This window comes from Pseudorca crassidens, chromosome 9 (genome assembly GCF_039906515.1).
Source record: "Pseudorca crassidens isolate mPseCra1 chromosome 9, mPseCra1.hap1, whole genome shotgun sequence".
NCBI classification, from domain to species: Eukaryota; Metazoa; Chordata; class Mammalia; order Artiodactyla; family Delphinidae; genus Pseudorca; species Pseudorca crassidens.
In genome coordinates, this window is record NC_090304.1 from 26,321,879 (window position 1) to 26,339,158 (window position 17,280).

The 17,280-nt window shown below is 48.5% G+C and overlaps 1 protein-coding gene across 1 annotated transcript; it reads right to left on the minus strand.

Annotated features, from left to right (window-relative positions):
* Window positions 1-1,921: 1,921 nt before the first annotated feature.
* On the minus strand, window positions 1,922-14,981 carry RCN1 (reticulocalbin 1). The gene is made up of 6 exons (XM_067749525.1): window positions 14,711-14,981; window positions 9,615-9,808; window positions 8,417-8,595; window positions 6,984-7,044; window positions 3,995-4,194; window positions 1,922-3,104 (listed from the first exon to the last, which is right to left on the minus strand). Exons 1-6 carry the CDS (start codon window positions 14,962-14,964, stop codon window positions 2,997-2,999), a joined length of 996 nt encoding a protein of 331 aa, XP_067605626.1. The 5' UTR covers window positions 14,965-14,981; the 3' UTR covers window positions 1,922-2,996.
* Between the last annotated feature and the right edge of the window lie 2,299 nt (window positions 14,982-17,280).

Here is a 17,280-nt window from a genome sequence, read left to right on the forward strand (position 1 = left end):
AATTCAGCCCCAGAAGCACTAGTCTCTTTGAGGGTTCTCTTCTTATGTGCACTGACTTGAAAGGAAAAACTTAGTGCTCAAAATATATCTAATGTCTTACTATGTATAACTTAATAAACTAACCAGTATTCCCTTTTGGGGGAAAAGTAACGTTAGCACCTTTTAAAAAGTGTTATGCTTGGGCTTCCCTGGTGGCGCAGTGGTTGAGAGTCCGCCTGCCGATGCAGGGGACACGGGTTCGTGCCCCAGTCCGGAAAGATCCCACATGCTGCGGAGCGGCTGGGCCCGTGAGCCATGGCCGCTGAGCCTGTGCGTCCGCAACGGGAGAGGCCACAACAGTGAGAGGCCCGTGTACCGCAAAAAAAAAAAAAAAAAAAAAGTGTTATGCTTATAATTGGGTTACACTATATTATTTTCTCATTTTTTAAAAGACAGGTTCTCATTGCTTGAAAAGACTGTGTCAGCCTATTTCTAGGTAAGAGGAGTTATTCTCATTTCTTGACCACATCTACTGTGGGTGAGCAGAGAAATAAAGGGAACATAGATTCAGAGATTTGGAGCAGTAAAATCTAGTGTTAAACGCAGAGATTTTGGAGCAAGGAACACCTGGATCTGAGTTCTGGTCCTGCCATATAATCAGTCTGGAATCTTGGGCAAATTACTTTTCATTCAGCGAATGTCAGGTATTTTGTAAGATTTTTTTGTAGTATCCCCCCAGGAGTATTCTCTTTGATGAAAGCTACAACCTCTCATTCATTCAGCAAATAATTACAGAGTAGTTATTGTAGGTTAGGCTCTACAGTTCTAGGTCCTGGGAGGCAGCAGTAAATTAGACAACTCAGGCTCTTGTTGTCACAGAGCTTATGTACTAGCTCGGAGAAGATGGACAACATACAAACAAGATAGTGTCAAACGGTACGTTTGGTTGAACGGTGGCACCCCCAAAAGATGTGTCTACCTCCTAACTCCTGGAACCTGTGAATGTGAGCTTACTTGGAAAAATGGCTTTTTGCAGGTGTAATTTAGGATCTAGGATTAGATCACCCTTGATTATCCAGGTGGGCCCTAAAGCCAATGACAAGTGTCCTTATGAGAGACACACAGAAGACAGACAGAGAGAGAGGAAGAAAAGGCCGTAAGATGGAGGCAGAGTGGAGTAATGCAGCCACAGCCAAGGAACGCCTGGAGCCAGAAGCAGGAAGAAGCAAGGAAGGAAGGATTCTCCCCTAGAGCATTCAGGAGCCAGTCCTGCCAACACCTTGATTTCAGACTCCAGCCTGCACTGTGAGCTTCTGTTGTTGAAAGCCACCCTCTTTTGTGGTAATTTGTATGGCAGCCCTAGGAGACAAATATAAATGGCAATAGGTACATACCAAGGAGAAAATAAAACAGGGAAATGAGACGGGGACTCAAATGGGACTGCTACAAATAGTGGAGTCGGGAAGGTCCTGCTGAAGAAGCATGTTTTGAGTTACCCCAGTATGTGTGAGATGGGGGTTCCAAATCAGAAGGATAGCAAGTGCAAAGGGCCCAACCTGGAAATGAACTTGGTGTGTTTGAGGACCAGAAAGTCAGTGGGGCTGCTATGGGAGGTGAAAGGGAGTGGGGCTGATGAGTTGGGAAGGGACCAGTTGCTATAGGGCCTCCTAGGCCTTGATAAGAAGTCCAGATGTTCCTCCAACTGAAACCTGTCTCTGAAAGGTCTTACCATTAAACTGACCTGCACGTTCTCTAATTAGCATAGAGAAGTATATATGTATTAAATAAGTAAATATGAATATGTTCTGAACATTCTAATAGTTGGATTTTTAAAATGCAAAACTTTTATAATCTTACTCATGTCATCTCATCCCACTGTTAAATTCTCTATCAACAGTGAATAATGTCACAAATGGTACATATGAAGTCAAACACCACAGGACACAGTAGAAAATCCTCAGAGGGATCCTTTATTTCATTCACTTTCTCCTTCTAAGGTGGAAGTTCAACCTGTAAAAGTTATTTCTTCCAGTTCAGCCAGTGGCTTGGAACCTGCTTTGTCAATTACATGGTGTAAGTGGTCCCAGGGCAGGTCCAAGGGTTGTGGATTCACCAGGACTGGATGAGATGGGTTCCAGAGCTCCACTAAGCAGGCTTTCCCAGGACCCTACTCCCTATTCCTATCAGAGATCAGCAAGGAAATGGATTGGATTTCTGTTCACTTTTTCAAAGATCAGATCTGCTTCATTTACATGTCAAGAAAAATTTCTCAAGTATGATAAAGTGTTTACCATTTTCCTATAGTTCTTCAAATGCCTGACATTCATCTTTTCTCCCTACCTTTAAAATTCCTTTCTTTTTCACATAACCTTTCTTAACTGCTTCTTATTGTAAAAAACAAAGACAAAACAAAAAACAAAGACGGGTGGATCTGTTGTGCACATGAGCAGGTCCATGTAGAAGAATGCACAGAGGTTTATATGCCATTTACAGTAACAGCTCAGAGTACAAAGTCAAGAAGAATCTGAAATATCAGCCTTGCTCTGAAAGAAGCCTGTGTAGGATGAGATACCACTGAAGCTTAATCAGAATTTTCCCTCACCAATTATTTAACAGTGGCAAATGTAAAAACTCTGCAGTTAAAATACATAGCAGTCACTCCCTATAATGCCCTCTCCCCGCTCACCCAACTTCTGAATAATAGGGCTTTTTCAAATTTTATTCCCCTTCAGTTCAAATTTCATGGAAAAAGCTAAAAAGTCATGTTTTAGCAATGTATCCCCACAGAGCACTGTAATTTACCAAGATTTTAATGTGTTTGGACAGAAACCTTACTCAAAGATCAGTGATGACTATTTTCCAGCAAATATTGAGTAAAAAATAATTTTAACCCCAATCTGAGGTGATAAACTTGCTTTTTGGGGGGACACAACTGCTGTAAATGAGATAATTATAGCAATTATCCAGGACAATAAAAGAAAGCCTATGACAGTCTGTCATATTATGGTGAATGTGCATCAAAGCTCATCATGGTTTTTGGTGAGATCTTCCCCATAATTAGTAGCCTGACTTCCAACAAACATGTTCCAGTTGTCCAAGATCTCCTCTTTAGTGAGCTTTTCATCCTGTAGGAGAAAGAAAAGAGCTCTGTCACAGAAACTCTGGTCACTCTGAGTCATCACAGCATGAAGCTCATGGTATTTCATTGATCTGCAACATTTAAGATATTACATTTCATAATAAGCTACTAGGTACCTCCTTCATCTACCATCACTGCCCTGCAAAACCCCAAATTGGAACAGCCTCCTGCTACAAAAGCTGTGCTAAAATGTATCAGAAAAGTCCTCAAGGAATTGAGGAGCCAGAGTCTAGTTATGTCTACACACAATGCTGGCATTCCCAAGACAGGCCCCGAAGAATTCTACTTCCCTTTTATGGCTTGACTGCAAAACTTGACTGTCTCCCGAGAATTTGCAGCTGTGATCAAAATGGGAAGAGGCAGGACTTCTTTCTAAATCTCATTTATTTATTTATTTGGATACTGACCAATAGATATTGGCTCGGAGCCAGCACGGTGAGCTGGCCTGAGGATGCCGAGACTTTAATGTGATGGGCTTCCTTCTGCCTCACATGCTGCAGATGTCTGATGAGTGTCTGCTGACTGAACGAATGGATGAACAAGCTTGTCCTAGGGCAACACAGGGCACACCTCTTAAATCCATGCCTGCCCACAGCCAACAAAGTGACCGGTTCTGCGATCCTAGGAGATGGCAGTGAACGTTAAGTGTGACCCACAGCAGACTCTCCAGGAACAGGAACGTCTGGGCCTAATGAGCTCACCGTGGGTTATCACGGTGTTGGCTGAAGTTCACAGGTCTCCGATGTAGGGCAGGAATGAGAGAAGTCAATAAGGACATGGCCACATGGGCCAAGGCAAACATCAAAGAAGCAAACAGAACCAATCTTATGTAAACTGTCTCCCTTCAAGGAATGATTCCAGAGGACGCTGAAATACCTTATTTTTGTCCGACTCATACACCAGGTGCCTGGCCTCAGCCTGTGCGTGGTCATAGTCTTGTGGGAGGATCCAGTGGCGGATCTCATCTTTGTCCAGCTTCCCGTCCTTGTTCAGATCTCGGAATTCATTAAACTGCTCCCGTTCTGACAGCACCCAGTCTGGCTCAGGGCCATTCTCCTCGTGGGAAAACATATCAGCTGGAAGGAAAGGCTGTTCTTGGTTATAAAGACAAGTGGGAAGGTAAGTCCAAGAAAACCTGACCTCTAGCAATCTAGAGACCTAACCAGACACCTGGGGGCAGTCTCTTGGGTAAATAATGCAATGATTTATCCACTATGAAGGCCGCTTAGTGGGCGAGAAAGAACTGTGCTTGGGAGCCAGAAGATGAATCCTGGCTTTTGACTTAGTTCAGTCCCTCGTCTGTAAAGTGGAGACAATAACTTATTACTCAGAAGGTTATTATGAAGGTCAAATGTGAAAGCCCTCTACAACCCAGCCTGGAACTATACAGGTGAAAACTAATAACAATGACCAATAACAGCACTTTCTATGGTCCAGATGCTGTGTAAAGCACATACTTTTTTAAATTTGATTTTTCATTACAATCCTATGAAGTTAGGTGTCATTATTCCCACTTTATAGATGAAAATACCAAGGCACAGCCTTAACCCAAGGACCCACAGCTAGTATGAGAATGTAGTAGGCTACACAGGAACATGGGCACCCTTCTTCCAACCCATAGTCTTAACCACCGTGTTTACTACAATTGTTGTTTATATCATTTCCAGGGGACTTTCACATATATTTGATTTCATCCTTATAGCAATTTTATAAGATAGATAAATACCCTCATTTTAGAAAATGGCAGGGAAAGGAAGAAGAAGGCAAAGTTTATCCATCGTTTGCTAAGCTACTAGATCTTCTTGGAAAAGAGATACCCTGAGGGCAATTTCTCTTTTGATGGAAACAGCTTGGAAATGTCAGATGGTAGAGACAGTAGGTAGTGAACGAAGGAAAAAGAGAGGCAAGACCCTGCGTTCAACTACAAGTAGACCCACACCGTCCTGGAAACATGGGTGCTGTGTCTTCCCGTTTTACAGATACGGCAACGGGCTTATACTGAGTGATTACACGACTCCCACAGGGTCTCAAAGCTAGTAAGCGGAGAAGCCAGGACTCTTAATTCCAGTGTTCTTCCCACTACGCTACATCACCACCAGTTTCCACTTGTCTCTGCCTGCCGAGAAGGCTCCTCCATAAATTGAAGTCACTTGCTAGACAAGTCTGGACATCCGGTCTCTCTGACTCCAAGTCACTCAGAATTCAGTTTTCAAGAACAATGAGCCTACCTCCCTCTCTGCCAGTGTAAAGAATGGAATGTTTCTTTTAGACAAAGCCACTCAAAGAGTTTGCCCCTGACTTTGCACCCTTTCAATGCAGATCAGGAGGAGGGTGGGGAGAGCACCTAGTTTTAATCAAAAGTGCTACATCGTTTTAATCAGTCAGCCTTCCCTGTCAGTCTAATTCCGCCACCGCTGTCAAGGTGTCCGGGGATCTGAACCTTCCCACACACGCACGTGTACCAGGCCTGAGGCAGGCTCTGCTGCTTGCACTGATGACGGGGCTGTCAGCATTGGTTATTCTACAAAGAAAGGTAGTGCCACCGAGATGGCTTTAATTACTGTGGCGAGAGCTGCCCATCTGTTACCACAGGCAGAGGGGGACAACGTTTGGTTCTTCAGATCAAATATAATTCCAAACGATTAGAAGAAACTTTGCCCTTCATTCAGAAGGCACTAATTCTTCTGTATGGGGTGGCAAAGTAGTACAACCACACACCAGAGACTGATGGCAACACGGGCTCTTCTTTTATGTTGAAAGGTAATTAACTGCCTCTGCACAGTGGGCTTCCCAGGTGGCGCAGTGGTTGAGAGTCCGCCTGCCGATGCAGGGGACACGGGTTCGTGCCCCGGTCGGGGAAGATCGCACATAGCCGCAGAGCGTCTGGGCCCGTGAGCCATGGCCGCTGAGCCTGCGCGTCGGGAGCCTGTGCTCCACAACGGGAGAGGCCACAACAGTGAGAGGCCCGCGTACCGCAAAAAAAAAAAAAAAAAAATCTGCACAAAAATTATATCCATCCCATCCTTCAAATGATTTTCCAGCTTTTACTTTACTGAGACTTGGGAAAAGAAGAGCTATCACGAGAAGGTGGCCTGCAGCTGGGGCCAGGTGCCAAAGCACTGAAGTAGCAGCCGCTGAGGATCAAATGGAAATATCCCTGCCGCCTTCTCTAGTCCTTCATGCTGGGAAGGCTCCTGGGCAGCGTCTGACCCGGGGCACTAACTGGAGCATCATTCAGCCAGGGCTCAGTTACCTGCAAACACACTTCTTGATGTTGCTTCAGTGGAGCCCTTCAGAACAAAAAACTAGGAACAGTACTCCCAATGGAAGACCAAAAACCAGAGGCGTAAGACGGCTATATCATGGGGCAATCGTGCACTTTGTAAAAGGATTTACCTACGAAGGAATGCCTTTCTGCAGAGAACTCGGGCATGTAAACAGTTCTGTTGACCACAGCTCCGTCCACCCAGTTTCTAGGCCCCGCTGGCTAACAGTGTGTTGTAAAGTCTGTCCCCTGAGACTGTCCGCTCTAGCTTCACCGTACATCTCTGGGATCTCCAGTCCCATTTCGCAAAGGTAGAACTACACGGAGTGATGAAGGGCACCTCTCAGAGCCGAGGGATCAACTGCTGGCCAGCCCTGGGGTGCGGCCAGCCTTTTGGGCTCTTCTCCACTAGGAATGCCTCCCTGAATCTGCACCGCTAGGGCTGGTGTGACAAGCCCCTCTCACTGGGAAGTAACAGGAGTGACACCTACAGACTTACAGCTGCTGCTGAAAGAGTCATCTGAGGAAAGTAGCCAGACATGTGGGTGGAGGACGCTGCCCAGTTGGGACACTGGAGCAAGACTCCAGGCCAGCACTTACCAATATACTCATCCTGATCTACAAAGCCATCCCCATTCTTGTCGATGTCCTCCAGAGTCTCCTAGGAAGCAAAGCGGGGGATTTTAAAAGCAGCACCCTCTCTGCAACTGAAAATGTACCTACAAGCCCAGAGGCACTCTAATTATATCAGGAAGCCCTGCCAGGTCAACCGTCTCCACCCTCCGGCCAGATCATCTCTGTGTACTGGGAGGAACCCAGCCTGAGAACCACTGGACTAAAATGATCACAAAGACAGATTCCAGTGCTAACTGGACCCTGAACACCGAGTTGGTGTCAGAAAAATATGGAACTATTTTGGGCAATTAGAAACTAAAAGTATATCTGACTTCCGAATGTATTATGTTGTGTATTTAGTATCAATACATTTGACTTCTTAACTAGGTTTTTTGCTAATTAAATGAGTCTACTGTCCATGTCACAGAAACTCAAAGGCATCCCGGAGAAAATGGCCAACCTGAGAACAGAGCCAATCAGAAGCCCATAATCCACTTCCCCATCTTCACTGTCTTGTGTCAGATTAGCTATCATTAAGTAGGTGTTGGGTGGTAAAAAGGAATGATTCTTAAAGCCACTGCCCAGTCCCTGGGGTCACTGTGGTCATAAGGATGAAGCATGAGGCAAGAGTGAGCCCATCCACGACTGGGTCCAGAGCTGGTTGTCTCCCAGCATCAAAACAATTGGAACTGCCTTGGGATATCGGCCCTGAAAACAGGTGATGGCATTTATGTTACTGTCGTGGAAAATGAAGACAGGTGGGACCCAACAAGACACTGGAAAGCAAATACACTCCAAGGGGAGCATCCTTTCCAAGCATGGTCCGACTTTGAGTTTCCATATGATTTAACAGTACAATGCATTCCATTTCTGAGTCTTTTTGTTGTTCCCTCAGATAGGACAGAGGCTAGCTCGTTGCTCACTAAGCGCATTTGTTCTTTCTGGGCACACATCTAGACTGCATTCCCCTGCCTTGTTATGTGTGGCAGGAGCCCTCGGAAGAGTGAAGGCAGGCCATGCCTCCTCCTCGGTCCTTCTCTTCTTCTATCTACCAGCTGGTAGTGGCCAGGATGACCTCAAAGCCACAGGATGGTGGAGGACAAGATGGAAGTAGACTGGGAGCCTGACAACACTGGAGAAGAACTGCCCAGGAGATCCACCTGACCGGGACCATCTGCCCGGGACTGGATATAACCTTTGATTGTGTTAAATGGCTGGGATTGGGGGCTACTTGCTACGGCAGCTACCCTGCCCTGACTGATCTCCTGGGTACACAGGTATTCCGGTGTATTCCACTTCAGGGTCCTTATCCCATGCCCTTCAGGCTGAAGAACGTTCTCACTTTGCAGGAAGGGACAAGGTTTCCATGCAGCTTTCGTCCTGGTCTTTTGCCAGCGCAGGCTCTTTCTCTATCTTACCAAAACCACAATTTCCTTCATATGCTCAAACTCCTCAGGGTGCAGAAAGGCGGTGAACTCCTCCCGGGTGGCTGTCTGGTCACCATCGAGGTCTGCAGCCTTGAACCTTCTCTCGTCACGTGGCAGCATTTTTTTAAAGGTGTGATGATCTGAAGTATCATGAAACTCTGTGGGGTTTCCTGGAGGATGTACACAGAAACGTGAAAACCGGGCGCCTAAGGCGTTTTCTCCCACATCACTTCTCCTTCACACCAAATGGTACATAGAAGACAAAAGGTCCTGACCTATCGAGTTCTTTGAAACATTTTATTTCAGAACGCCTCTAGTGTCTGTCCCTCTGTACCACCATACAGTCCATGCCCTAAAGACTTGTTAGGGGCATTACAGCAAGCGGTGAAAAGCATAGGCTTGAGACCATATTAATGCCATACTTCTCTCTGCAGAACCCTACTTTCATTATATTCTTTGATCCAGAACATGCAGAGGCTCCCTAGTACCCAGGACATCTATTCTAAATGGCCCTTCGACTCTTTTCAAGACCTCTCTTCATCTGGCTGGGCGTGTATGTGTCTTTGGTTCTCCTCAGGCCTGTCCCCTCTCGGCTCTGCCAGGCACCTAGTGGGTCTGCACCCAGTGCTGGGCACACACCCCCTCCATCATTCCCCCAAAACAAGCATGACTTATGTCCAAACCCTGCCCCTCCAGGGCATTGCTGAATGCTTTGCTGCACCTTTGCCCCTCCAGCTAACCCACCTTCCCCACCCGTCTCTATCTCTCCAAATACAAATCCATTCTTTAAGGCCCAGTTCCCAAGCCACCCTCCACCAGGAAGCCTTCCTGGACTGTTCCAGCTTACTCGGTCCTTGCTACCTGAAACTCCGCAGCATTCTGAAACTGTAACATAAAACATGCTTCCTCTCTGCTTTGTGCTCTGAGTGTACCTCTGAGACTGTAAGCTCAGGTTAGGGAGCAGCTTATTTTTTATTAGACCCTTGCCCCCTTCCACCTACAAGTTCACTCACAGTAAGCAACTTGGTGTATTCTTAGTAAGCAGAGCAGGATGTTCCACAAGCAGTTTTTACTTAGGATGTTGAGACGTCTCCCCAAAGGGGGTAGATATGATGAGACAGTATAGTTTCCCACAAGAAGCTTGTTACACAGGCCCCAGCTGTGTAATCGCTCTTGCAGCACCTCTTACCTAGGTAGTAACCGTAGGTGGCTTGTTTGTATTCTTCCCAGGAAATTTTATCGTCTTTGTCCCGATCATAATCCTTCCAGACTTTGGCGACATTATCGTAGATGTACCTTTTCTGCACCCGTTTGATCCAGGTTTTCAGCTCCTCGGTGGTGACAAAGCCATCCCCATCATTGTCAATTCGATCGACAATCTTCCTGTAGTTAAAAAAAAAACCCACAAGGCTATTATCAAAGCTTGTGTGATCCTGCTCCAGAAAGAGATCAAACACCTGCAGAATCTAAGATGCGTAAATGCTAAAATAAAATCAATGATCCGACGGTGCTGGAAAGGATCTTGAAGTTTATCTTTTCCAAGGATGATATGCCTTCCCCACAACCACCTAATGCCAATGGCAGACACTACTAGTGGATCAGGCCCTTCTGTCCTGATAAAAAACCTTGATGTGGCCTCAGAATCCTTCTCAACACAGTGCTCTGCAGAAACTGAGTGAGTTGATTTGTAAGATGAAACCTAGCAGTCTTCCCTGATATAGTCTAACTCCCTCATTTTAGAGCAATGAGGGAGTATTTGGTACCACTGGGGTAAGAATCGATGTCCTCTGGCTCTAAGCCCAATGAAAAAGATGGAAGATTCTAACTAAACCAACCAAAAAATAAGTGGGTTTTTTTTGTTTTTTTGTTTTTTTTAATCTCACCACTTTGGATTCAAAGACTTGAAACTTAAAGCAGGAGGAGACCAGATCTTGGACGTAGCAGAAAATGTCAGGGATGAGGGGCTTCCCTGGTGGTGCAGTGGTTAAGAATCCACCTGCCAATGCAGGGGACACGGGTTCGAGCCATGGTCCGGGAAGATCCCACATGCCGCGGAGCAACTAAGCCCGTGTGTCACAACTACTGAGCCTGCGAACCACAACTACTGAGCCTTTGCGCCTAGAGCCCGTGCTCTGCGACAAGAGAAGCCACTGCAATGAGAAGCCTGTGCACCGCAACGAACAGTAGCCCCTGCTCACCACAACTAGGGAAAGCCTGCGCGCAGCAACGAAGACCCAACACAGCCAAAAAAAAAAAACAAAAAACAGTCAGGGATGAAAGAGCCTTGACATTTATTCAAGAAACTTGACCAGCTAAGCAGCTGCAGGAGCCTCAACCCCTTGCTCTTAGGGTGAAGACCCCTATGCCCACTGGCATCTCCTGCTCCACAGCTGGCCCAGGTTCCAGCAATTCCCCACTGGACTTCACTAAGGCACCCCAAACCCCTGTCCAGAGCAAACTTCAGGCTGGGAACTCAACAGTGTCCATCTCTAGGCCAAAGGGCCCCAAGCTAGGGATGCCATCCCTGAAGGAAACTTCAAAGACACCTGCAAGCTATTTCCAATGTTTAAGAAAGTTTTACCCTAGTAGTCCATTTACCTGGGATGATGTCATATAGGCTAATTAGGGATTTGTTTCTTTGCTTTGGGCTGGAATTTTATCTTTCTTACTGTGAACAGAAGTTCAAATCGGCAGTTACTCTTTGATCAATTAGAAATGGAAATGAATTCATTAGCACTTGAATCTCCATCTCCGACCAGAACCTGGGTAGCCCAAGCTCCTCTTTCTCAGGAAGGTGTAAACTTTACTCACAGCTTTGACTTGTCCCTTCATTTGCAATTTTAACAGGTCTCAAGACCAAAAGACTAAACCTCAAGTATCTTCCTTCCAGGAAATCACAGCTAGACACAGCAGAATTCTTTCAACACAGTGCAGTGTTCAGCCTACCTACTGTGCGCCAGACACTGCTCCAGTCCTGGGGACACAGTGGTGACATGCCCATCGTTATCCAAAGCCAGCTGAGAAGCAGAATCTCAAACCAGCAAAGACCAAACCACGTCAGACAGTATACAACCTGTTTTTCTGGAAAGGACAGCATCTAATCTATGCCAAAGAAATATCCAGGACATAGCTCAGCCTGACACGTAGTGGGAGCTCAATAAATATCTGTTGGAAGCATATATAATCTTAACCTCTCTCTTTAAAAATATCAAACATGAGCTCTAGGGAAAGGAGGCTATGATGTAAATAAACCAAACGCTATAATCAGAACACCTGGACCCTAGTCCTGTGTGATCTTGGGCAACTGACTTGACTCTCTGAGTCTCAGTTTCCCCATCTGTAAATGGAACACCTACTTTACAAGGAACGTTGTGAGGAGTAGAGGAGAGAATGTGTGCCTTTCCTCACTAAGGATGACAATCCCCACCACAGGAGGATGGAGAACTCAACAAACTGGTAACAGGTAACGGGAGTAAGCAAAGCGTCCTGGGAGCGCGGGGATCCCCTGACAGCTGCCAACAAGGCTGCCCAGCTCTGCTCCAGACAATGACTTACTCATGGAAAAATGGGCCATGGGTGTCAAGAGAAGCCGGAAATCGGGGGCTGTATGTGAAATCGCTTTGATATTAAATGTTGGCAAGTAATTTACATTTTTTTCTCAGACTGCGCAGCACACTTGTGACTGCATGAAGCCTCTGGGTCCCCACTTTTTTTGTGTGTGTCTTCAGGGGCCTTAGAGCTGTCATGTTTTCAGAATCTATGGGCAGATGGTGGTGACAAAGCTGCCTGGATCCAGTCATGCTCCTGCCTCTGCAGTCCGGACTTGGAGGGGACTGTTGCACCAGGAGCTGTGGACAGAGAAATGGCTTCTTACGCTCTGCCAGTCCCATACCGCACCCATCATTTCCAACGCTCCAGCCTCCTCTGCAGTTAGCCCAGATTTACCTTATAGGTGAGCGGTGTGTCCACTACCCATCCAGTGGCTCAAGGCCAGAAAACGGATGCCACCCTTGACTGCCCCCTCCTCTCCCCCACCCACCCTGACATTAAGCCAAAAGCAAGCGCTGCCAGTTCCCCCTCCAACGTGGCTCTGGGTTTACCCTCTCCCGCTGTGCCTGATTTAGGGGCTCACGGCCACCCTGTGCCCCTGGTCTTGCCATCCGTGCCTCAGTTATGTTCTCTGCCCTACTGCCAGTCCAACTTTCCTAATGAATTTTTGGGATGATGACATTTCTACCATGTACAGAATAACGTCTAATCTCCACCTCACAGAGGTCCTTCCTGCTCTGCCCTTGGCCTCCTCGCCACTCCCACCTCCCACTTTTCCTGCCCTGTCCCTTTACTGTCCCAACACCCCGAATCCACAAGAACAGATTTCAAAACCTGTATAAGCAGGCTGTTCTCTCTTCAGTATGCCTTTCCCTGCTTATACTCCTGGTAACCTCTGAGTCGTGCCACAAGCTCTGGTCAGGTGACTTCCCAAACCCCCAAGTTACTTTCTCCAACCCGAAGCCTTAGGGAGCTCCTTTTCTCCGAGATGCGGTCATTGTGGCTTTTACATGCCACCATCACAGCAATTATGCGTAGCATCTGCTTGAATCTCTGCCCTCCGCATATGATTATAAGTACTTTATGGCCTAGAACGTAAGGTTTTATTTTTGTAGTTGTCAGGTATCTAACACGGTACCTGGAATACAGTAGCCATTCAAATGTTTGTTGCGTGAATAAATGGATGCAGATTGACATATATACACTATTATGTATAAAATATATAACTTATAAGAACCTGCTGTATAAAAAATAAATTAAATTAAATTAAAAAAAATAAATGAATGCAGCTAAGGTGTTCATACAAGGGTCAAATGGAGACCAACTCCATTACCACTTGCTCATCACCACTTGCTCTCTTACTCATCATGATGAAGGCATTGAACTGGAAGCCTTACGACTGAAAAGTGGAGTTCCCTACTCCAATCCCTCAAACCTCTCCTCCTCCTCCCTGGTGACAAACGGCTGCCACCCGGGGCCCCAGAATATATCAGCTTCCAAGTGCCTCAAGGCAATACAATGGACTGAACTCATCAATGGCTCCCTTTGTTAAAGCCCAAACTGGAAGAGAAAGTACTTCTCTGCAAAATAAAAGGTGACTGTTGGGAGGTGACTTTGAAGTTCAAAGATGTTTTTATCAGAGCAGGCAGATGGTGCACCTACACAATAGGTATAATTTAGCCTCATATTCTAACCAACCACATTGGCCTTTGGTAGCCCCCATCAGCACAAGGATGGCTGTGTTCTTTTTTTTGTGTAACAGGCCAGAAAGACCCTCCACCCCCAGGAACCAGATTCCTGGAGGCCTGGTGCCCAGTAGGCAGGCCTCTTGGGACCCTCCCTAGACGGGTCTCCATCTGGGATCAGGCTGACTGCTGATTCCTCTGTGGAAGGGTTCCCAGATACCTTTGCACAAAGCTCAAGTGTCTCCCCAGGGGCTGCGGAGAGGGTGCACTGAGATGTACCCAAGTTTTGTTTCCCAGGTTTGGTTCCTGACTCAACTGCCTTCAACAGTGAAATTCACAACCTATCACCACACCACCCTCCAGCTTTTTGCCCCCAGCTGCCAAAAGACTGGGTGCCTCTGCTGCCATCAGAAACTGCTGGAAACAGAAAGGAGGACCAGTTTCCATTTCCACCCCCCGTCACCAAATGCCCCTCCCTTCTGAACAACAGGATTTTTATACCCCTTACTTCCGATATTGGGGCGATTAAGCAGAAGGCAAGAACACCCCAGTCCCGGCCCAGGGACACAGGCCAGGAATCAACCCTCTCCGCTGCCCCTTCATCTTCTACCCTTTAATGATAATCCTTGAGACCTTAGCAGTGTCTCATGCCCTCCTCTCTTGGAATGCGGGGGGAAGACAGAAACCGGGAGGGTGGGGAAGAACTCATGTCACTAAAAGGCCACCGTGGACAAATTTTTCTTTTGTACGCTCTCTCCCCTCCCTTCTGATGCAACCCAGGGGAGGGGGCGGGCCCTGGCCGTCCTGGCTCCCGCGACCGCTGCCACGTTCTCGCCTCCCCGCGGGAAGCCACCCCGGCCCCGGCGGCGATCAGCACGCAGGGTCCCGGCGTCCGCGGGCAACTTTGCCCCAGCCCAGCCGCCGGGCCCGCCGGATCCCCGCCCTTGGGTCCCGGCGCCCAATTTCTCTTTCGCTTTGTGGCTGGCGGTCCGCGCGGCTCCCGCGCGAGTGGCCCCGCGGGCACCTGCGGAGCCCCCGAGCGTGGCCTCACCCCAGCCTCTCCTTGCTCTCCTCCGAGGTGAGCTGGTCGAAGGTCTTGGAGTCCTCCTTGCCCAGGAAGGCCTCGTGGTCGTATTGGAAGCTCTGGTTGTCCTCGGGCGGCCGCTCGCCCAGCTCCGAGTCGGGCCGCACCACGCGCTCCTTGCGCACCGTGGGCTTGGCCCGCAGCGCCGGGGGCGCCAGCACCAGCGCCAGCAGCAGCCCCAGGGCCAGCCCGAGGTGGCGACCGCGGCCGCCGCGCGCCATCGTCGGGAGCGGAGAGCGGCCCGCGGGGAGGGACCGAGCGAGCGATGAGAGCGGCGGCTCGGGAATGCGTGCTCGAAGCGAGCGCGGCGGCGGCGGCGGCGGCTGGGCTGGGGCCAGCGCGAGGAAGGAGGGGACGGGCCGGCCCCTCGGCCAGCGCCCGCCCCGTGCCAGAGCGGAGGGGCGCGCCCCAGGCAGCGGGCAGGGGAGCACCGGGCGGCCCTGCTCACGCGCCCATTGGCCGCCGGGCTGCGGGGGTAAGCCGGGGCCGCGGAGCCACGTCGCCCGCCCGGGTGGTGGGCGCAGGGCTCGGGTTTCGCCTCGGCCCCTCCCCGCGATCTCGTCGCGAGGGGCGGGCCCAGGCGGACTGGGCTGGGGACTGGCGGGCTGGTTAAGAAGACCGGGAAGTTCTTTGTCAAGCAACAGATGTTCGGGGTAAAATTTCCTCTCCCCTTTCGGTTCCATAGAACTGAACGGAGGGAGGCGCTGGCTCTCCCCAACTTCCAGCTGGGAGCCCGAATCTCAGCCTCAGACGCCGCCCCAAGAAATGCTCTTAAAACAAATTCAACCCCACTTACCCAAACTTGGAGTGTGATTAGAAACGCAAAGAGACTGGAAGGAGACCCAGGTGGGCGAGGTCTCCTAGAAACAAGGGTCGCAAACTCAAATGTGGTGGAGGGCCAAGCAGATGACGTCAACATTGCGAGGGACCATCTAAACAGAGCAGCCCTATGCACTCCGGCTGCCAGGAGGAGTGCAGGCCCCAAGTTGGCAGATGGTCTCAAAAGCAGTCAGGATCTGGGATGTCTGCTTTCATTTCTAAAGGATGGCAACTCACTGTACAAAAGGACTACATGTCTTAAATCTTGTCTGTACGTTGAATCCGGAGTAATGCTACCGCTATAGAGAAGCTCTGTAGAACTTTATGCAGTGATGAAAACGTTCTATATCTGGGCTGTCCAATAGGGAGAGGCTAGTGAGCACACTTGACAGGTAGCTAGTGGAACTGAGGCATTGAAAATTTAACTTAGATTTAAACTTAGATAGCCACGTGTGGCTAGTGGCTGTCATATTGGACAGCTCAGCTAGAGCAACGATTCTTTGTGTGTTACAGCATTTTGAGGCTCGCTGAAAGCCATGGACCCTCTTACAGAAAAATGTACATACAGCTACAGGCTTGGATGTTTGATTAAAGTGTCAGAGGATGCACGGATCTTCTGAAGCCCCACTGTGTGCCCCAGGTTATGACCCTCTAGTCATCTAAAATTGTGGTTGAAGAGGAGCCCAGCCCTATAGCCCTGGGCAGCTGAACTCCCAGAGCTTCTCCTTCATCTTGCTCCGTCCCCCATCCCTGATCCTCTAGAAAAGGTCGCTGGGCTGTGCTGCTTGCTCTTGCAATAAGGATAACAGGACATTATCAACAGCAGTATAGGTCCAAGTACCTGTCTTTTGAAGACTTCTTTCAGTCAATTAGTGAATAATGATTGTGTGCCTTCCATGGCCTAAGCACTGGACTGGGTGTTGAGGGTACACTGGGGAACATGACAGTCATGTTTTTTGGAGAACTATAGTGTATGTGAACAAATATTCATTCATTCATTGACTCACTCATTCATTCATTCATTATACTGAGCACCTGCTAAATGTCAGGGCTATGCTGGGCACTGGTTTACTGAGTAGCCACAGATGGCAAATCAGCATGACAAGTTGGGGAGGTAGGCATTCAGTGTCATGGGTTATGTCAGAGTGGATCGATCTGGGAAGGCTTCCTGGAGGAAGGGACATCTAAACTGAGACAGAAGGTGAGAGGGATAAGCCAGACAGCAGGAGTTTGAATATATGAGAGGAGGATAAGTTCTGTGTGAATGGGCAGAGAGCATTAGAGTTTGAGGTAAAGTCCTTGTGATCCTGTACATCCCCACTGGTTGGCAGTGAGACCTGGATGTATTCCTCTGTGCCTCACCCCACCTGCACTGCCTTTGCATGAGACAGGAAGTGCTGTGCTTGAGTGGCTTGTCCCCCACTGCCTGTCCAGAGGCTTGGATTTCAACCAATACGAAGCATTTCTTTGGGTGTGTAAGAGCTCCGCATTGAAACACAAGGGGCCCCGAGGCAGGTGGCTTAGTACCTTCTGTGCTCATCTGGCAAGCAGGATGTGATTTGTTGAGTGGGGGGTGAGGGGGAGGAGTGGGAGGAGGCACAGAGCCAGGAAGATCAAAGCTAGAAAAAGAGGAGGAGAATAAAGAAGGGAATGAGAAAGTGGGTGGAGTTTGGAGCCAGTCTTTGCTTATTTGCAGTGTTGCTACGGCAGGCCTGGGC

Coding starts and splice junctions, on each gene's coding strand:
- RCN1 (XM_067749525.1), bottom strand. CDS start 14,964: ATGGCGCGCGGCGGCCGCGGTCGCCACCTCGGGCTGGCCCTGGGGCTG. Junction 8,596..9,614: donor CACCTACGGTTACTACCTAG/GTAAGAGGTGCT, acceptor TACATCCTCCAG/GAAACCCCACAGAGTTTCAT. Junction 3,105..3,994: donor ATGAGTCGGACAAAAATAAG/GTATTTCAGCGT, acceptor TTTCTCCTACAG/GATGAAAAGCTCACTAAAGA.